The sequence below is a fragment of the Chelon labrosus genome, assembly GCF_963514085.1.
Source record: "Chelon labrosus genome assembly, chromosome: 3".
Taxonomy (NCBI): domain Eukaryota; kingdom Metazoa; phylum Chordata; class Actinopteri; order Mugiliformes; family Mugilidae; genus Chelon; species Chelon labrosus.
This window is the reverse complement of record NC_140339.1, coordinates 13,661,148-13,683,032: the sequence shown is the minus strand read 5'-3', so window position 1 is coordinate 13,683,032 and position 21,885 is coordinate 13,661,148. Positions and strand designations below refer to the sequence as shown.

At 43.7% G+C, this 21,885-nt stretch overlaps 1 protein-coding gene across 1 annotated transcript; it reads right to left on the bottom strand.

Moving 5' to 3' along the window:
• Nucleotides 1–1,314: 1,314 nt before the first annotated feature.
• Nucleotides 1,315–21,368, bottom strand: wdhd1 (WD repeat and HMG-box DNA binding protein 1). Its single transcript, XM_084541988.1, has 26 exons — nucleotides 21,302–21,368; nucleotides 20,917–21,002; nucleotides 20,299–20,410; nucleotides 20,028–20,179; nucleotides 18,519–18,630; nucleotides 17,621–17,671; nucleotides 17,430–17,525; nucleotides 17,252–17,344; nucleotides 15,448–15,554; nucleotides 13,984–14,125; nucleotides 13,649–13,856; nucleotides 13,319–13,497; nucleotides 13,048–13,232; nucleotides 12,727–12,968; nucleotides 12,170–12,307; nucleotides 11,923–12,079; nucleotides 11,596–11,710; nucleotides 10,911–11,042; nucleotides 10,601–10,824; nucleotides 10,215–10,354; nucleotides 10,062–10,118; nucleotides 9,670–9,701; nucleotides 9,319–9,483; nucleotides 9,091–9,221; nucleotides 8,851–8,986; nucleotides 1,315–1,606 (listed from the first exon to the last, which is right to left on the bottom strand). The coding sequence occupies exons 2-26, from the start codon at nucleotides 20,991–20,993 to the stop codon at nucleotides 1,415–1,417; spliced, it is 3,375 nt and encodes a 1,124-aa protein (XP_084398114.1). The 5' UTR covers nucleotides 20,994–21,002; nucleotides 21,302–21,368; the 3' UTR covers nucleotides 1,315–1,414.
• Nucleotides 21,369–21,885: the final 517 nt, after the last annotated feature.

The following is a 21,885-nucleotide window of genomic DNA, read 5'->3' as shown; positions in this document are numbered from 1 at the left end:
ACAGGGAGAACATGCAAACTCCACAAAGGCCCCAGTCGGCCCATGGATTCAAACCAGGAACCTTCTTGCTGTGAGGCATCAGTGTTAACCACCACGACACTGTGCCGGCCCAAAGGGGAGGATAATAAAAGAGGTGAGGTAGAAGGAGAAGAGGGAAAAAGAGGAAGAGCTGGAGAGGTTTTTGTCTCCAGTCTTACTGAACTGATTCAAGGACGCTGATGAGGAAAAAGTGGAGGATGAGACAAAGAACTTTGTCAGAAATATGACAGAAGTGGTTTTCTCCTCTTCTCTGAATTTTATAGGCGATTTGAAACCGATTCAATTCAAGAAGAGGAACAAGATGTCTCCAATGTTGCCGTCCACATGGATTCCTGCTTCGTTGATCTTGACAAATAACAAATGATTGAACAACTGGTTGTTTTGCTACCTCCGTGTTTCTGTCCCTCCTGGAAACTCAAGAGTCTGATCAAGAGTCTACATGGTTATTTGGAGCTAGTATTTTCCTACTGATCAGATTGTCAGTGTGACTGAAAACACCTTCTGATCAGGTCAGTCTGTTCTGACTGAGGTTGATACCAGAGGCATCATTATTCTGATTATTAAAGGAATTAGTGTTAAACATGATCAGATTTAAATAGTCGAAATAGTCTTTGTTATAGTAAATGAAAGGTTTCTATGATTGATGTCTAAAATTTACAATTTACATTTTTTTCTTTTACAACTCAGAAGTAAATGAATAAATCCCTGTGACTCCACTTGTATTGTACCTTCACCTAAGCTACTAGTTTTTAAGAGTCTTAAAGGCCGGGCACCATCTTCCCTGTCTGAATTACTTCGTCGTCATACTCCACGCAGAGCTCTGCCACCAACAGACCAGCTGCTACCGAACCTCCCTAGACCCAGGCTTAGAAACAGAACAGGGGTGAGATAGTCTTTTCAGTGGTTGCCCCCCAAACTCTGGAACAACCTACCCTTTTATATCAAAGCTGCCCAGAGTTTGGAGGATTTTAAATCATTGTTGAAAACCCACTTCTTCTTGCTGGCCTTCAGTCCAAACTGAGCGAGATATCTTGGATTTTATTTGGCTAACAGTTTTTTTAATCTACAGTTTTACTTGTGTTTTATTTTAATGTTGTATTGCTTATTTTAACTCATTTTTCACAGCACTTTGGTTTAACTGATGTTGTTTTTAAATGTGCTTAGAAATAAACTTTGACTTGCGATGTCATTATCTTTTTTAGGACTATTCTCATTTTGCAGCGTCGTGCCACAAAAAAAAAAAATTACATCTCACCAAAACGTGAACACATTTACATTTATTTATTTGTTAAAATACAGAAAAGTGTAAAAACAAACTCAAAGCACGAACATTTTTTTTTAGAACAAACTGTGTCAGGGTTGTCAGGAGGGACGTTTAGTTCTTGTTAAAGGCAAACGCCGAAAGCTTGGAGGAAGGATCCAGAGATTTCTTCTTCTTGGCACTATTGTCATCAGCTTCTACTGTTTCATTCTCCACATCTTCACCTCCATCTCCTCCTTCAGCCCTCTTCCTCTTCTTCAAATCTGCTGCGCCTCCAGAGTGGCCTTTGGCTCTTTCTGTCCACGACTACAAGGAAAAGAAAAAAAAGAAACGTTAATTGCCAAACAATCAGGACAAACTGTATTGTTCTTCCGTTTTCCATCCAGGCTCTAAACACCTACATGACGATGACTAAACCCAAACGGACGCCCAGTTTGAAATTGCATCCTGTCATGTATAATCACTATTGACAGGCTGCATCTCTTCGGCCTGCTGGCTCTTGCCCTCCTTTTATTTCCCCTCTCTCTCCTTCTCATCCGAGCCGAAACAAAAGGAAGCGTTTTCCTGCGACGTAATGGAGCCAGGATGAATCATCATGCCACACACTCCTCACCTCCCCTTACCCCATGCATATTCACACAAGCGAGCCGTGACGTCTCGACCATTCAGTTTTATTGTATTTGGACAGAATGATGTGATTAGGAGAAAACCTCAGGGTCGCATGTTAATGAGGTTTCGGGCTAAACATGAGTCTGCAGGGTGGTTTTCTCGGGGTTGTTCTTTAACAAGCTCCTCACAAATGCACTTGGAATTTAAATTGCCAAAAAAAATGCGATCAGTAATAATTCTGCCGCAGATGCTCAGACTGGACATCTGCGGGTTTTAGATTGTTTGTTGGATAAAAGAGGAAATCTGAACGTGGCTTCTGGTGTAGGAGTCTTAACGGACGGGAAACACCGAACCGACATCAAAGGTCGACTGTGATGTTGCCTCGTGTCTCATGTGTTCGGAACAAAAAATTTGAACGCACTACAAACAGTTGTACATACACCGATCAGGCATAACATTACGACCACCTGCCTCATATCGTGTAGGTCTCCCTTGTGCCTCCAAAACTGTTGTGACTCATCAGAGAATAGACATGGGCCTTCTGAGGGTGTCCTGTGGTGTCTGGCAACAGAATGATGTTAGTGGTGGCCTTTGGGTCCTATGGGTTTAGGGGAGGGGCCTCTGTGGATCATCCCACAGATACTTGATCAGTTTGGGATCTAGTGAATTTGTAGGCCAGGTCAACACCTTGTGCTGTTCTTCATGGTTTTTTAGTTGTTCCTAAACTGTTTTTGTGTGTGTGCCTGTGTCAGGCTGCATCCTGCTGGGGATGGCTGCTGCCATCAAGGAGTGTCATTGCTATGGGGTGGGGGTATCTGGTCTGGGTGGGTGCTACATGTCTAAGTACATCCACATTAATGCCAGGTCCAAAAGTTTCCCAGCAGAACACTGAATTGTCACAAGATGGTCAATGTTACTTACTTCTCCTGCCAGTGGTCATAATGCTGTGGCTGATTCAGCTCTTGAGAGGAAATAACTCTTCATACCAGCAGGAGGCAGTAGTCTGTATTTATCATTCAAAAGGGTGATTATCTGGGAGGCTAGGCAGATCTACAAACCATCCTGGTCTCTCCTGAACCATGTTCTCTTGTTCACTAAGCCGTTCATCCAATCAGAATAAACTTTCTCGGCGACTTGTTTTGCCGCCAAATTGAACGTGCTGCATCCGACTTGTCGATAGGGGTCGACAACTTCAGTCAGTGCTAGCCGTGCTAGGACGCTCTGCACAACGTTGGCCTTGGCGTGTTGCAGCCATATGAAGCAGTGTCTTTAAATGTTGTACGAGTGAAGCAAGCAGGGAAATATCTACGGTGGAGTGCTTCCTCGTTTTGTTGATGTTGTTGGAAAAAAGTGGAAACTGAGAATCAACAACTTGCTGTAAATGTACCAATTCACACTCCTGCCCAGTAGGTGGCAATAGTAAACCTACAAACTGGTTTGCAAACCATCAACAAAACCAAATGAAGAAGAAGATGAGCGTGGAGGAGAAAAAGCTTTTGCCAACAGTAGTACGGTAGCTAACATTCACCTACAACATTTATTCACAACCCTTCAGTCAGACTGTACTGACATAATCATCCAGACTTTAAATCCTTCATATCAAACATGTTTGATATTCATCAAGAGAGCCCAGGTGAGTCTGATAACAGTTCAGGATGTGAAAGAGCGGATCTGTAAACACCTCACATTACCAGATTATCTGGGCCGAACCTCGGTCCTGAGTGATTGTCAGGAACTACTGTAGTCTGAGTCCAACTTTAGAGGCACAGTCTTGTTCCATTTGTCTAATTTTGTGGTATTTTTACAATCACAAATAAAATGTCTAATGGCTAAAGAAAATATCATTCACTCATCTTCTGTAACCACTTGTTCCTGTGAAGGGTCACAGGGAGACAGAGCCTATCCCAGCTGCCACTGGGTGGGAGGTGGGGTACACCCTGGACAGGTCACCAGTCTATCGCAGGCAAGACAGCCATTCACACTCACAGACAGAGAGAACATGCAAACTCCACACAGAAAGGCCACAATCGGCCCGGATTCGAACCCAGAACCTTCTCAGTATCTCAGTATCTCAATCCTCAGATCAGATGTTGAAAACAATCATTAGCTGCAGCGCTTCATAAAAGACACAAAGGTCTAGTGCTGGAGATAACACAGGAAATTAACACCGTTTTAAGATTGTATCTTCATCACTGAGGTGAGCACTGATATTAATGGCCACGCGTTGCAGCAACAAACTGAAGCACGCCTTATCTGGAAAGACTTCCAGGGAGTTGTGTTAAAAAAAAACAAAAAACAATTGATTTAGTCGTTTGAGTTCAACCATCGTTAATAAATAAAAGTTGTGTACAAAGTCTCAAACCTTTTACTGATTTACATCAACATTAAGGACAAAATTTAGCTGTAGTGATCAATACTTTTACTATTATACAGAAGAAATGAACAAGCAGTGACCAATACAAGCCTCTAGTAGAGACTCTTAAATGTGCTTAAAAAAGCCAAGTTTAGATTTCTACAAACTACACTCTCATCCTCTTCAAATGATTCAAAAACTGACTGAATTCCACTTGAAATTAAAAAAAATCTAATAAAAACAAAATGATTCTGGATTTCTTTCCTTTAAAATAACTAAAAATCCAGTCATCACCACGCTCTTACAGATTGACCGTGTCGCCATCTCTCCCTCTATATTATCATAAGATCAATGCTTCGTGCTCTCGCTCCCCGAACACACTCTCCTCCAGGTTCCCAGGCAACGGGCATCCCTCCCCCACCCGCTTCCTCTTCCCTTTCTTTCTGTCGAGTGTCATCCAGCTCTCCGCTGAGGGTCTTGATGTATGCGGGGTCAGGACTAGGCGGCCGTATCGGGGTGATGAATGGACGAGTTGAGTCACTGACCAGAACAACCACTGTCATTTTATTCACCCGTAGACTGATGCAGCTGTCACAGACGTCGGCTGCGGTCAAACATAATAAATATCCATAAATATGTGATGTTTTTACAATGGATTCATTCTTTTCAGCAGTAGAGCACCGAGAGGTTTTCAAGTTTTTCTTGTTGCAAACTCTTTGCCTGGAAGCCAGACATCTTCCCCACCAACACATTTATTGGTCTGGAGTCTCTCCGTTGAGAACTGATTATGGGATGGCAAAGATCTGCCGGTCCAGACAAATGGCTTCTGTAAGCGGACAGAGGTGTAACAGCGTCGTAGTCGTACTCGTCATCTGAGCGCCATGGAGTTGAATTAGTTTACAAAAATGGCTCTGGTAGGTTGGAGGACGATCCAGTTGCGTGCAGAAATCCTTGAAACACGCCCCTTAATGAATCCAGATGGTGTGTAACCAGACTCATAGTTTAATAAGAATTGAATCTGGCTATGCTAGAACGATGGTGAATCAGCTGTTAATGGTTAATCTCATCTGCGTAGTACACTGGTGTTCAGGTTTTGCCTTTGGCTGTATTCAGTTAATTATTCTAAAGTATTTTTACCAATCAAACAGGACGTAGTGTTAACAAACACCTACAAGAAAATGATTACCAAGAAAGGCAGTCAAAGGAAAGAATAAGAGCTAACTTCGTACATCAAGTCCTCTTTTTGTGTCTTTTGTGTCTAGCTTCATGCTTGTTGTTACTGACTGTTTATAGAGTGGTAAAATATGATGGCGCGCTGTCACGCTGTTAATCTATTCATGGTTTTGGGTTGGTTTAGACATTTCAAGTCTAGCAGTCACTCACTTTAGGAGAACTGAGGTACTTCTCAGTGGTCATTCAGTGCGTTTACATGCGCAGTAAACCAGATTAGACAGGAAATGAGATAATGTATTTACACACACGCCTGACATCCTGCTTTTCTGCCGTCTTCGTTACAACATGGACAAACTCGGCGAGCTGTGATATCTGCAGAAATCTGGCAAAAGTCAATTTGGCACCACGTTTGGCGAGATGAGTCTAAACTGTCGGTGGGACCCGTTACACCAGTTTGACCTCGGTAGCATCTATAAGGCTTGGTCCTTGTGCCAAATATGTGTGTGAGGACAGGACTGAGGAATGGTTTTAAGTTGTGGAGAAAAGTGACAAAACTACAGGTAACACGAGCTACTGGTTTATTAATCCTTGCACGAAAAACTAACTCTTGAACTTTGACTCAAACATAATACATTTTAACACACCTCTGAATAAAGATCCCATTTCAAACTTTATTATTTTTTTTACCAGATACTATACAACAAAACCTTAATTGGGAAAGATGTTATTAGCAAAGACATCTTCCCAGACATATCTCAAAGTGCACTAACTGAATAAAGACCTATTAGTACCCCACCTAACGCACTCATGGCAAATTAAACACATAGGTTTAGTGTTTGGACTTAAATCTACGGTTTTCATTGTCAATTCTACATTTCAGAGTTTAAAATGACCAATTTTAGACTCGGTACCTTGACACTACTCCTGTCAGCACCGCTAGCCACGATTCAGAACAACGCGGAGTGTCGCATTCAAGGTCTGAAACACTGCAGGAGTTTCTGAAATCTTGTGAAATGAGAACACCCTCCGCATTTCTTCATTTCAGTTCAGTTCAGGTGGGCCAGACCACAGGCTGGGCCACTCGGGGGTGGGTTCTGGGGGCGCATGTGGCCCCCGCTGGTCCGCTAATCGAATAGGCCAGCTCTAAACTAAACAACTGCACTTTAAATCTGCCAAGAGGAATTTCCCCCAAAGAGAGCACATTTTGTTTGCTGCCGCCACTGATGCTGTGTCGCTAACTAAAGGCTGTGTGCCAGTGTGCACTCTAATAACCTTAATGCTACCTCACGAGGTGTCCTTCCACCACTCGGCCAGATGATCCACCTCCATCCTGAAGGCACTTGTGTTGTTAACAATCTGGCCAAAAATTGTGGTATCGTTCGTGAAAAAAAGAGCGTGAAGAGCACAGGGCTCCTTATATTAATGTATATGTTATGTAGTGTTCTTATTGTACATTTAGGACCTGAGCCTTGGAGCCAGACAGACAGCTGAAAGGACAATGTGACCTCCAGTAGATAAGAAGTGTAAAACAGACGTAGACTGTGTATTCTTTGATTAATTCAGCATCTGAGACTGGGCAATAATCAAACAAATGCTGGTTTAACAGAAACATCTAGGACAGAGCCAAAACATGCAAATGAAACTGCATCTGACGTCAATTTGTCTCAAGTAGACACAGCGATAAGCTGATAAACCGCCATGTATCTACTATTTAACCTGAATACATGAGCTTCCACAATACGACTCATGAGCTACAATAATTAATCGATGTGGTTCACCAGATGAGACGTTTGAGTCCAGGACACACCTGGAAAGAGTTTATTAATCCGAGGGCTGTTTTCAGCTGAGTCAGTCTCATGTGGCGTCTTCACATGTGAACACCGAAGCTAATTAATTAATAAGAAAAAGTCTAAGACTGTAAGTCTGTGGGGATGTGAGAGGATTTGAGGCGAGCGTGGAGCGTAGCAGGGAGTGATCTGCAGCTGATAATCACGGCTGTCTCACAGACTCTAATTGACGCTTCTGCCGTGGACAGATTTGGATTAAAGAAAGCCTCGGTGCTGCGACGCGACCTTGAGAACGGTCTCAACGCATCTAATTTATTCACCTAAATAAAATCAACACACACATTTAATTCGTGTGTCTTGAAATTTTTCATTTCCTTAAACAGACGAGCACAAATATGATGTTTTGAATGTAAATCAGGTTTTAAGATGAGGTCGTTGAATTACGGGTTGTCTGAAGCATTAATGTTTTTAAGCTAGCGAGTGTTCACAGTGAGTCTTTCAGAGTAAAATGACAATTTCCTGAATCCTCTCGTTATAGATATCATTACATTAGCACATTAGTGTGGTGGAGATCCAAAATATGACAGAAGTTACAACTCTGACAGCACCGTCAGGCCTGAAAACTGACCGGATTTAAAATGTATGACAACAGAGAAGCCTTATGCAGAAAGAGGTAAAATATTCTGGAAATACCACAGATTTCTGAAACCAATTTTTCAGCAGAACTGTTTCAAAATATATCTCTAAATGAATCAATACCGAATCGAATCGGGACCTTGTGAATCAGAATTGGTAAATTAGTAATGATACTATCATGGAGCGTCTGTGGTCCTACTTTTACCCATGTCAGCGGCTTTAATTTTTAATCAACGGTGTAGTGAGTCGGTGCTTACAGGCGGTTTAGGCTTCTGCGTCAATGTGATGCCGTAGCTACGGCAACAGCCCAGTTCCTAACGCCGTAGCCTGACATACACCTCCCTAGAAATGTAAATACGCGTCATGGCGATGCAGACCGCAAGACCTGTGATAGGTCCACTTGGTAGTAGAGCATTTCCACTTAATTTCTGGCTGCTTCTTCATCGCTGATTGATTGAATTGATTTCAGCCTGCGTTTCTACAGGAGCGAGCCAAACCGACAAGCGCACAAGTACAAATGGCTCGCACCGACGTAGGCTACGGCGTCTAGTCCCTCAGTACTTCAAATGAGCCTTTCGTCTTTTAGCTTGGAGAACCAGAGCACAACAAGATAAAACAGAAGTGAAGAAAGTGAATATGGAGAAAACTACCAACCAACTGATCAGCATCATTCAGGAGAGGTCAGCCCTGTGCGGTGTTTGTAGCTATTCCTAGCTAATAATAAATGATGAATATCAAATACTGGCACCCGCTGGTATGAACAGTTATAGTGCAGCTGTCTAATCCAGACAGAGGCGAGTACTAGTAGTAGTAGTAGTAGTAATAGATCTTTCAGTGATGGTTTGATTTGCCTAGGCCTTTACCTGCTCAGATTTCAGAAGTCTCCTTTTAACGTGTTATAATATAAATGAACTGATGAAGACTGAAAATTACTAATTACATAAAACTGAGAGGAGAAAATAGTTCTGTGATTGTTTGATTTGTAGTCCTACCAGTCGGTCCTCGGCGGACAGCGTCCTGAAGCGCCCCATGGCCTCTTTGATGATGTCGGTCTCCTCTAGGTCCGGGTGGTCGGCGGTGATGCTCTTCCTGTTCTCATCCAACCACAGCTGGAAACCGGTCTTGGACCTGAAAACACAAGCAAGGAAGTTATAGAAAATAATAAACTGCACATAAATAGAAACTCTCAGCGTCCACTAAGTGAATATCAAACCAGCTTTTAAAGGCGTTACCTCTTGTTTTCTGTGTTTTCTGCAGGTGAAGCCGGAGGCGGGACGTCTGGTTGTTTGTTCTGATCTGTGTTCTCCTGACTCTTCTTATTGGTCGTCTTAGTGCCGGTCATCTGCAGCAGAGTGGACTGAGTCTGCAACGTGAGGAGGAAATATCTCCAGTTTTAGTTACACGAAAAACAAGAGACCACCTAGAGAGCTGCCGTGCTGAATTGGATTTTTGAGGGGAACCTTTGTTTTGGGTCTGGGGGCCAGCGGCTTGAGGACGGGGGTTTTGTTCGTTTTCCCCGCAGATCCCACGTGAGAGGCCGACTTCCTGCTGGACGTCATGTTGTCCAGGATGTTTGCCACTCGAGGCTGATGGGACGAAGCCGACGGTTTCCCCGAACCAAGGACCTGCACGCGTCCAGTTTAGACGAGAACCTTGGTCACTTACTTTAATTTTAGTCATTAAATCCCATGAAGAGAACATTTCCTTCTTATTATGTGGTTCTCATTTTATAGCTGCTAACTTTACATCCACAACCAAATAATCAGAGCAATGACAAATAATGTTACTGTAAAAAATATTTCAGTCCTTACCTTAAAAGGATTTGCGCGTCCAACTTTACCAACTGAAAAACAAACGTGAGACGTCAGGAGATTATATTTTAATCCTTCAACCTTCAGCTAACATTGTCACACATTAAACACCACAGGAGTCAGAATAAATATGTTATTTTAAACTAAATGAAGCTTGGGACTCTTGAAGATTTGCAGAAACTACAGAAGTAAACACTGAAGTCCAAATCTGCAGCGAGAAGAACATGAGAGATTGTGTTTCTACCAAAAAACTGACTTTAGGTGGAGCTGTTTATTTACTGGTGTGTCTCTCTGGTGAGGACACAGGAGGCTTCGCTGGCTTTCAACGCCAGAATCAAATATCTGAAATGTCTGAAACTCTGAATCTTCTAATCCCTGAAGAGTTTACTCACTCGGCGTAAGAGACGGCACCACAGGTGAAGTTGCTTCTTTAGCAAACAGATTGACACCTGCAGCATGAAGACGTAAAGGAGACGAGTTAACTGGTATCGATGTTAGACGTCATTAGATGTGCAAAGATGTCGAAGAAAGAAAGAAGAACTGACATTTTGGGGTTTCTGTTGCCTCCTCTGTTTCCATCTCCTGTCCATCCTCTTCCTCCTGGAGCTCCTCCCCTCTTTGCTCCTCTTCCTCCTCCTCCTCAGTATGGCGGCTGCTGTAACGTCCTCCTGTGGGCTGGTTATACCTGTCCAGACAGAAAAATGGAGAGTTGGTGAGCGCCTGTGGCCCGACTGTCTGCAGCTCTTCAGCCGATTCAGCAGACCACGACGCTGTTACTCCTCTGTCCATCACCACTTTAACAGATCTTAACAGAGCATAACCAGTCAACAAAAGATTTGCTGGGGGAGGAAGAAGAAGCTCTCCCTGTTTTGGATCATGTTTGATTCGATCACAAAGTCAACCTTGTTAAAAACCAGCAGCAGTCTTTTACCCAGAGGTCCTCCTGACGCTGGAGTAGTCCGGCTCCTCTTCCTGCTCCTCTGGCTCTTCCTCTTGGATCTGGTTGGCTTTCTCCAGCGCAATCTCACTGAGCCGCTGCGCGAGGGCCATGCGTCTGGACCGGGACGCGTATCGAATGGCAAGAGTCACCACGTTCTGAGTCATGAGCTCCGCCAGCTCCACGCAGCGAAACTCCCTTTCCAGCTTACAGGACAACTGGAGGATAATCGTCGACATCAGGTTATCCATCAGCAGACTCTGAACACGTCGGGAGCAGGAAACAAATTCTAAATCACACTTACCGCAAACATTTTCATGAGCAACTCCTGCTGCTCCTTCTGGGACTGGTTCTGCCCGTCCTCGTCTATCTCGTAGCCGCTGGACGACAGGAAGCTGTAGTGGTCGTGGAAGAGGACTGAACGCCAGAACTGTTCCTGGAGGAGGACAGAGGAGAGCAGGCTGAATGCTTCATATGAACACAATGAACTATCTTTGTTTATTTGGCATATTTACCAGGGCCAGGCTTCACTATTGATTTCCTGTAATGATTCGATTCCGATTCACAAAGTCCCAAATCGAGATCAATATCAGTTAATTTAGAGATATTTCAGTTTCGAAACAATTCAACTTAAAACTAATGTTGTCATTGGATCAAGAGATTTGTGATATTTCCACAGTATTTTCCATCTAGTTTAACATTGTGCATATCCGATGGTTTTACTTTTGTGCAACTCTTTTCAAATCCGATCAGCTTTCAGTGCTGATGGTGCTCTCTGAGTCGGAGCGTAAATATCTGCAACAGGAGGATGCTCTTTCAGATGAAGATAGATTTGAATTGATCCGTCAAACCCAGTCCTAATATTCACTAAAGATTTAGAGGTGTTACAAGGTACAGATGTGAAATCCTAAGACATTAAAGCAAATTTATTATTTTAACACTACTCTTTGAAGATAAACCCTTTAGCTGCCTCACGTCCATTTATTTACCTCCATCTGGCCCTTTTCTGTGGTAGTCTGACACAGAGGTAGCTTGAAGTTCAGGATGGCCACAGCAGGTCTGGGCAAAGTCGGTGGATACCTGGAGCCTTTACACGGAATACACCTGAGAGGACAAGAAGAGACGAGACGTCAAAGATCAGGATCAAGTGTCAGGTGAGTTGGTAACGAACCAATAACATTGATTAAACCAGCTACGAAATTATTACTGAGACTGATCGGCTACTTTTGTTTTTAGAAACCATTTGCTGATGCATTCAGGTGCACACAAACACCTCAGGCTTCTCAAGTTGAAAACGGACGTAGCAGAAAGTTCACCTGAGCTGCTGAGGGTTCTCGTGCACGCCGACCACCCAGTAGTGATCCGACTTGCTCTTGCAGGTGTCCTTGGTGTTGCACACTGGCGTCCAGGTGCTGCCCAGGGAGCGGTTCAGCATCCGCACCATCCCGTCTGAATCCACGTAGCACGGGGTGCCTGAAACGCATCAGCACAACCCACGCTGTTCAGCTGCTTCTGTCCGTTTAACAGAAGCAAGCACAGTCGGAGAAATGTCGACAGACTGACCCTCTGCTGAGAATCCCAGCCAGGACAGGTAGGACTTGTGTGAGAGAGGGAGGGGTTCGCCGTTGATGAGCTGCCTCGTCCTTCGGCTCAACCGCAGCAGCTGGACGCCCAGAGCCTGTTCTCCATCAAAACCGGTAGCTGGCGGTGTAAAATGAGACGCATGCAGAAACGTTAAGGTCGCGACGAAGCAGGAGGTGATTCAAGCTCCAAACCGCAGAGCATTGAGTTTATATATAGGGAAATCAACAATGTTCATAAAGATCCTTTTCAGTGGAAGAGACAGCCATTTATTCCAGCTTGTTTCTGTTGCCTTCAAAGACACCGACATCAACCATAACAATGTGACCAGGTGAAGAGAAGAACACTGATTCTGTCACCCGCCAGTAAGTGATATGTAGGGATATAATCGGCAGCAAATTAACATTTCGCCCTCAAAATTTATGGTTGAAGCAGAAAAAGGAGGACGAGATGTGTAAATGTGTGTGTGTGTGTGTGTGTGTGTGTGTGTGTGTGTGTGTGTGTGTGTGTGTGTGTGTGTGTGTGTGTGTGTGTCTAACCGCGGTGGTAGACGATGAGCAGCTGCTCTCCGTGTCCGGCCATGCAGACCACGGGCCCCGGCAGGCTGAAGATTTCCCTCTGGACTCCTCCGATGGAGAAGAGTCGCAGCGTCAGTGAGCTGGTGGCGACCGCCGCCCAGCCCTGACCCAGACACATCGCCTTCACGTCCTCGCCCTTCGGCAGGTCCACCATCCACTCCTTGTTGGTGTCCCAGGACGAGAAGTGGAGGCACTGCAGCTTGCTGAGAAGAGAGAGGAGCGGGTTTACTGGAAGGTTTACTGATAAAAAGAGAGCACGCAGCAGGTGGAGAGGAGGTTTACCTGGCGAGCTCGTCCGTGCTGGGGCAGGCCAGCAGCACAGCCTCCTGGGAGAGAGCAGCCATGGTGTGACCCAGCGAGTTGGTGAGGTGCATCGCGTGGTGCACGGCAGAGTCGTGAAACTCGACGTCGATGGCGTTGTCCTGCTCGTCGTTGTAGCCTCGCACTATCCCCACGGAGTTCCACATCTGAGGCACACATCAGGTGTTACTGCGTGTGTGTGTGTGGCTGGAAACCATTTATAAACCACCAGCATGTCCTCGGTTTGACCTACCATGAAGCGGTGTGTGAGATGTGCAGGGGTTGAGCCTGGCTGAAAGGCCTTCTGTGGAGGAGTCGGAAGGGGGCCCTCGTAGACGGGACGCGCAGATAGAGCCACCGCGGGCACCACGGCGCTTTCTGCATCGTCGTCGTCCCCGAATTTGTCCTGACCGAGCTTCAGCGATCCTGTGTCTGATTGAATTTATAAAAGCAATAAAACAGGCTTTAATAGCCAACATTGGATAAATCTTTATTTAGGTTATTATTAAGATAAATTAAGGATTAAAAAACTTTTTAGGATGAAATCACACGCTACAAAACCACCTGTCTGACTTTCACAAACCTCGTGAGTTTTCATCATCCAGGATGGCCCCTCTGTTCCTCACTCGCCCGGTCGCAGGCATCAGGAAGTCGTCGTCATCGTCGTCGTCCCCGGCAACCGGTTGCTTAGCTGGCGAGTTGGTATCACTCCGACCTTCGTCCATGAGTCGGTCATCATCATCGTCATCATCAAAGAGGGCGTCGTAGTCTTTGGCTGTTTTCTTTGCCGGCTGAAATAAGTTTAATTAGAAGCTACTGTTTAGTTTTTATTTAATTTACGCTGCAAGGTATAGAAAGTAATCATCAATATTGGCATGTTGTGATGCATTTATGTCCTGCAGGTAATCTGAGCGCTACCTTGGAGGCGTCGGAGGCGGTTGCGGAGACGCAGAGTCCGTCCAGTAGTCCCAGACAGCCCTCGGTGTCTGTGTAGGCGATCTGGCTTCCTGACAGATGCCACGCCAGACTGCACACCGTGAAACCTTTCTCGTGCTTCTGCCTGCAACATTTTAGGAAATCTGTGTTTATTTGCTTCCTTGGAAAGAAGTACTTTTAATAATTGTCGACCGAACTCTGTCAGAGCTCTGTCAACGATTTGTTTCTGTTATCTGGAGCTTTTGCTGCCGTACATTTACATTTACGGTAACATGGAGGAGGAGGAGGAGGAGGAGAAGGAGGAAGAAAAGGAGAATGAGGAATATTTGGTAGAAGAAGCAAAGAAATGAGAAGGAGAAAACAGACAAAGGGGAGAAAAAGTAGGAAAAGGAGAATTACAAAGGAGGAGGAAGGGGAGAAGAAATAGGAACATAAGGAGAAGGAGGAAGACGAGAAGAAGTAGGAACAGTAAGACGAGGAGGAGAAGAAAGGTAAGAACAATAATGAGGAGGAAGAGGAGAAAGGGTGTCAGAAAGGAAGGAGTAGGAAAAGAAGAGGAATATGGAGGAGGAGGAGGAGGAGGAGAAGGAGGAGGAGGATGATAAGTAAGAAAGGAAGGAGTAGGAAAAGAAGAGGAATATGGAGGAGGAGGAGAAGTAAGAAAGGAAGGAGGAGGAAAAGAAGAAAGATAAAGGAGAAAAGGAAGTCAGGAGAATAAGAAGTAAGAAAAGAAGAAGAATGAGGAGTATCTGGCAGAAGGAAGGAGAAAGCGGATGAAGGGGAGGAGGAGAAGTAGGAAAAGGAGAAGGAGGAGAGGGAGACGAAATAGAAACATAAGAAGGAGGAAGACGAGAAGAAGTAGGAACAGTAAAAGGAGAAGGAGAAGAAAGGGAAGAACAATAAAAAGGAAAATAATGAGGAGGAAGAGGAGAAAGGAATGAGGAGAAGTAATATGGAATATGGGGGAGAAGGAGGAGGAGAAGGAAGAGGAGAAGGGGAAAAACAGGAAAATAGGGAGAATGAGGAAGAGAAGGGGGTGAGCAGGAGGAAAACGTAGAATAAAAAAAAGGAGGACAAGAAAAAGGACGCAAAGCTGTTCTCCTCCATCTTTCTCTCCAACACTGAATTGACTGAGCAGAAGTAGTCATCTCCACTTTTTCAACATTTCTGTCCACACTGATTCCAGCTTCATTCGTCTTTTCTAACGCGTGTTTCAACAACTGGTTGTTTTGCTACCTCCATGTTTCTGTCCCTCCTAGAAACTCAGCTGATGTTTATTCCATGTGGAGCAAACACGCTCAGGAAGAATGGATTTACTCCAACCAGATCAAGTGTTTACATGGATATTAGGAGATCAGATTATCAAAGGTTCAATCTGATTATAACTTCCTTCTGATCAAGTCATTTCATTTGTCCAGCACACAGCGACTCATCATCGTGACAAACCTTTCCACACAGAGTTTGCTGTTCACGTCCCACACCGTCAGTGAACCCCCGACGCTGCCGGCTGCCAGGAACCGGCCACACGGAGACCACGCCACCACGTTGATGGGCTGCAGAGCGGAAAATGAAAAAGAAACCTTTAACTGTGCTCGACAGAGACAGTTAATGCCTCACACGGAGGAAGAGACGCAGGAGACCGAAGTAAAGTAGATGGAAAGTGTTGCTTCACACTGAGGAGACATGAAGAAAGAGTTCAGCAACAGGAGGCTGATTTTATGAAGGTGTAACCGTCCACAGCTCATCGCTTCCAGTAAAAACAAAGCAGCAAGAGGGCTGTAAAAATAATGAACACTCTGCCTTTAATGATATAAAGAGCAGGTTTATCAGCTTTAAGATGAAAAATAACATTAATCCTCCACATCGCAAATGTTTGGCTTTGTAAACTTATTATTAGATGCAGTTTATGTTCAAACGTGACAACTATGAGGCATGTCGGATGTTGCAATACAAGCAAAACGTGTCTCCACCATATAATAAGAAACATATATGACATATGTAGAAGGAAAAACCTCAACAGAAGAGAAGATTGATGACCGGACATAAGGGAAAGATTAAATCCCGGCTGTTCAAAATGAGTTTGAATGTGTGTTGTGGTTGACTTGGTCCGCATACCAGTCGCTTTATCCCAAGAGAAAGCAGAAACAAAGACGACTACAGTTGTTTTAGGGATGTCCCAAGTGGGAAAGATCAAGAAAGACCCAGGCATTTTTTTTAAAACGCTACAACCAAGCCCAGTCTTTATTAGCGACAAAAATTCTCCTTCCTCTTCCGTGTTAATGGCAGTTGGCTACCGTCATTAAAACGGAGGAGCTGCCAAAAAAAACAAAAAACAAAGAAGAAGAAGACCAAGATAAGATAAGGAAAGCCTTTATGAATCTCCAGTGGGAGGAAATTTCGTTTATTTAAGATCGGATCAGGACTCGGATCGGCAGAAACTGAATATTAAAAGATCGGTATTGGATAGGGGGCAAAGAAACTTGAAGGAACGGGACGTCCCTATTTTCTCCATCGTAGATTAATACTGAAGGCATCAAAGCTATGAAGGAACGCACATGGAATCATGCAGCAAAAATAAAAGTATTAAACAAACTAGAATACGTTTTATATTTTTATATTTCTTGTTTGACACATAGACTGTATATAAACATGGATATGGGCAGCGCCATCTTGCCACTTTGGAGACAGAGTCTGTGCGGTACGGTCCGAGAGTGCTGTTTACTGTTTGTTTTTTTATACTTTTATTGTTTGTTTTTAGACACTTTTATTTAAGTACTATTTAAGAACCTTTAAGGGTTGCTATCTGAGCCATCTGCAACAAAATTTCACCCATGTGTGCATCGTGGTGCGTATTTTAAATGACAATAAAGATCTGTCTGTCTGTCTATACTGCAACCAGCCACCAGGGGGAGCTCTACTTGCTTTGGCTTCACTTTTGAGGAGCAGTTCTGCCGTCCACCTTTATACTAAGTTTGTTAAACTGTGGTTCTCATACTCTAATGACAGACTGTAAAACTTAAAATAAAAACGGCACATTGTCATTTCTGTAAGTTTAGTATTTATCCTCCAAAGATTCTGCTGCAGTTCAATTTCACGTTACATTTTCTGCTCATGCGCCTAATTATTTCCTAGATTCCTGGCACAGGAACACGTCCATGAAGATTTTTATCACTTTATTGCTTCTACTGACATTGACTAAATATCTATTAAAATTAGTGTGAACAGGAGTGTGCACTTGACTGGATCTCACCTGTGTCAGCAGATCATCAGACAAAGTGCTCACATTGTCCCAGGACTCGCGCGCATACAGGTGCACCTTGGTTTCGACGGGAACCGCTAAAAACTGAAACACACGTGTAATTATTTAGTACTATTATTATTATAACAAACTGACTAAAATACTGTCTGTACATTGACCCAACACTGACCTTTGCCGTCCCAGGCTGCCAGGCCAAGCGACACAGACTCTTGGCGTTAGTGACGTCGTTTGTCTTCTGCAGCAGAGGCCAGCTGATCGCCTGAGTCTGAGCGAGAGGGAAAAAATAAAGAAATAAAATTCACGCATGTTGATTATTTTTGAGGAAACTTCCCGGTGTGAAAACCTGAAACGGCGACGTACCTCCTCCTCAATATTCCACACCACGACCGAGCCGTCACAGCTGGCAGAGGCCTGAAAGCAGAGACAGATCGTGATGTGTGTCCTTAGGAAGGATTTTATTATATATTTTCTCCTGAAGGATTATTATTCAGTATATTTGAGACGGTGTTTTCCACAAAATTTCATACGAAATTACAATTTCATAATTGTACATCTCCATGGTCTAAAAAAAAAAATCAAGAGCACAAACACCGGGTTTTAAATAGTTGCAGTACTGTGAGAAGCTGCTCCTCTCTTCTATGATAAATGAATGTCTAGAATCTGAAACAGAGAGCAAAATCTTGTCAAATGACAGGTTTATTAAACAGTCCTTTCCATTTATTCCTTTAAATTCCAGTAGGATGATGGAACAAATGATAAAACGTCAGCCCATGGTAAAAAGTCTCTCTCTGCCTACACTAGAGCTCGACTCATGACGTTTTTCCTGATAAAAAAACAGACTCAGACTTCCATAATATTTTATCTCTAGTTTATCTGACATGATTTTGCTTCTGTGCAGCTCTTCTCTGTCGTCATACTTTTTAAATCCAATCATCTTCCAGGCCTCACGGTGCTCTCAGAGTTAAAGCTTCCGCCATTTCCCTCACATGTGGACTAACATCATTCAAACTGTTCTTTATGTGACAGACCCAGTGCTGATTCAAAAACACTCTGATCGATTCTTTTGTATTTATGCAACATTTCCTGCATCCTCTCGTTAAGAGATCTCGCTGCAGTCTGGTGACACTGGTTTTGCAGGAAATGGTGCATAAATAAAAAATATTTGATCTGAGGACGATGTGAATCGATATCGGATCTTTTTAAACCAAGATCGATTTGAACAAAAAAAAATATTTTAAAACCCAGCCCTATTACCCACCAAGAAGTCATCTTTGGGGTCAAAGGCGACACTGAGGACCGGCGCTTCGTGACCCCGGAGAGTTTTCTGCTGGCTGCTGTCCGACACAACCACCACCTTCACCATGAAGTCACTGAGGAACAACAAGGGAACTGAGATTTAACAAGTGCAAACGGACACGTGACACGTGTGGGCAGTCTAGTGTCGACTCGTGACAGGGCCGAGGGAAAGGACAGCTGTGGAGCAACACGAGTGCAAATTGTCAAATCAGTAAAAAAAGATTTCCTCCGATGTTCGCCCCGGCAGCCACAGACGCCTGAATTTTGATCATCGACATCACAACAGAGATTACCAGGGTGAAAATAGCAGCATCAATACGGAGCCATGCTCCGTGCTGCTATTGCTGTGATCAACCCGTTTAGGGCAAATCGATACTGGCAGCAAACAGACGTTTATCTCCAATCAGGGCTAATCAAAAAGTGTTGCTCTCTCTGCGAGGCGGAAATATCATTCAGTCTGGCTTAGTGGCAGCATGACAGAACACGACGGACATGTTACGCACGGCGGCCTCGCCACCAGCAGCTGAGGCGGAGAAGACGAGTGTGATTTGACAAGTGTCATTTGTTTGTCTTTCAGCTAATCTCAGGAGATGAATCCACCCAGGCAGCTGGACATCCTCATGTGTTTTTATTTCTTATAAATTTAAAACCATCTCTGACTAATCAGTTCAAATCCAAAGGTGATTCGTGCACTGATTTTTTAATCCAGATTTGCTTATCTCTCTCTATTTCTATCTACGTTTTCACTAAATCTACATTTGCCACTTTCAGAAGTGCTCTATATATAGATGTGACGACAGATATTTATGAAGCAGTTTGGGAAATGCTGCCAGTATCTGCGTTTACATGGAGAATATTTCCTCTACCTGATCAATCATTCTGATCAGAGATGAACTGTTTGCATGGATGCTGGAAATATAATAGGAGAATAAGGAGGAGGAGGAGAATGAGACTGGAGAGAAGGAATAGTAGGAGAAGAAGATGGAAAAGAAAGAGGAGAAGAAGGTGAAGAAAGAGGAGAAGGGGCAGAAGAAGTATTAGGAGAAGAAGAAGAAGGGGGATGGAAAGGAGGAGAAAAAGAATGAGGAAGACAAGGAGAAGAAGAAGAAGTGGGAGAAGAGGGTGGGGTAGGGAGAGAAGAAGACATCAAGGGTTCACACCACCCCTCTCAATCTGATTAAAATCTTCTGATCAAGTCAGTCTGTTCCTCCATGTGTCCATGTAAATGCAGCTACAGTCAGCAGTAGCTGGTAGCAAGCCTGATGCTTTCCAAAGGTAAAAATAATTGTATTTATGTCTGAGTTAAAGACCTAAGGCACATAAATTAACATAAAGCCACAAAGCACTGAGCTCTAACGGAGTGCTGACTTTACCACCTTAAACTTCTCCCCTACTTCAAATCCTTCTCTATAACAAATAACAAAAATGTCCAGAAGTTCTCAGGTGAGTCTACTCTCTCTCTCTCTCGTACCTCGATCCAGCAGCAACCCTGGAGCCGCTGCTGTTGAAGACGACGTGTGTGGCATTGGTGGTGAACCGGGTCAGGATGCCGTCCGGGTCGCCGTCAGGAAACGTGTGGATCTGCACCGTGTTGTTGGAGCTCGCCGTCACCAGCTTTCCATTCTGCGAGAAGGAGAGGACGGATGTTTAATCCACAACCACCAGCAGCTGCTGCTGCCGTTGCTGTGAAGCTCAGCTGATTCGTTCAGAAAAGGGCCTCAAGGAGTCGGGCGGTGACCGACCTTCAGCGCCAGAGAGTAAGCCTTCTCCCCGACTGTGATGAACTTGGGATCGTCGTCGTCCAGACCCTCCCATATACGAACATCTCCATCATTTCCACAGGTTACCATGAACCTGGGGACAATTTGATCAGATTTAGGCAGGAGAAGACTGAAATATTTAGTACTTTCAATTTAAATAAATATATTAATCTGTCCTTGACTCCTCTGAGTAAAATATGTCACAGATATTTTAGCTGACATTGAAATCAAGGAGTGTGAAGATGCTTGGACATCATGCATGTTTATTGCCGCAGGGTTTTCCTATCACAACATACTGCACACCGATCAGCCATAACATTATGACCACTGACAGGTGAAGTAAACATTTTGTCCTAAAATGTGATGTTAGATTTTGTTATATTAAACTGTACAGATGCACAGGAAGCGTTTGTTAAAGGATTTTAAAAGTCAGGAATAAAAACATATGAATTATTATTATTTATATTTATATTTATATGGACTCTATAACCACCCTGTGTGTCTATCTACTCTGACATGCACTGACATGATCTGTCAGATGATATTTTCTTTAAATATGAACCTTCATAGACAGAGAAGCCTTTCTAACACATGACTTACTTCCCGGTGTCATCGTAGCAAACCTCGGTGTGTCCCTCCGAGTGGCCGTAGCGCATCGGTTTCCTCTCACAAGGCATTTTCACAAACTGATCACACACACACAAAAAAAGACACAATCAATAAATGCAATGTCATCGTTGCACACCCCTGACACGTCTAAACGAACACAGTTAGCATCTGCTCTGCCTTCATGCCCTGTTACTGGTTGAGATCAATGCTAGCTGAAGAGTTCAGCTAATGCTAACAAAACAGGATAAAACAACTACTTTAAACTGTACGTCTGGGCCGATAAACGGTGTTTACGGTGTTAGACGTTCACCCCACACTCACCGCATACGTGATCTAAAGTGCAATGATCTGAAAACAAGGTATTAAGTCAGCTTACAACTTCTCGGGCTGACTCCTCAGACTCGCTCCTCTTCTCCTCAATCTCCCGCGCTGCGTTGAAAACAAGGAACCGCCGCGTCACGGCTCCCGCCACCTACGTCACGACGCTGCCGTGGAAACCCCTCCCACTTCTCAAACCACCAAGCGGAAGTCAGGTTTATGTTGTATACATTTTATTTTTAACAAATTTGAGATTATTGAGACACGGATTTTAAATATTAGAACATAAAATTTATTTGAAAACCTACTGATTTAGTTTTTAATTTAACTTTATTTGATTTAGTGTGTATAGGACAATTCAATGCTAGGTTCTCATTTGGAGATGGATTATATGGAGGTTTTTGAGACCCTTGTCATTTACAGTATTATTATTATTGAATTAAAATGTTTTTGTTATTTAGACCAGCCCACCGACTAAAATGTGCTGTTCAAAATAATAGGAACACGTGTCGTTACAACACAATACAATTCAATAATACGAAAACAGCGTGTAGGACTGTTTCAGTGTGTAATAATCAATCATTATCTTTTTGAATTGAATATTAAAAGGCATTCTTTACTTTAATAAAGTTACACATACTA

Excerpts from the sequence above, each read along its gene's own strand:
- wdhd1 (XM_084541988.1), bottom strand. The coding sequence starts at position 20,993 with ATGCCTTGTGAGAGGAAACCGATGCGCTACGGCCACTCGGAGGGACAC. Across the intron at positions 20,411-20,916 it reads TGCTACGATGACACCGGGAA|GTTCATGGTAACCTGTGGAA; the intron begins GTAAGTCATGTG and ends AATTGTCCCCAG. Across the intron at positions 12,969-13,047 it reads AGCACGGACGAGCTCGCCAG|CAAGCTGCAGTGCCTCCACT; the intron begins GTAAACCTCCTC and ends CTCTCTTCTCAG.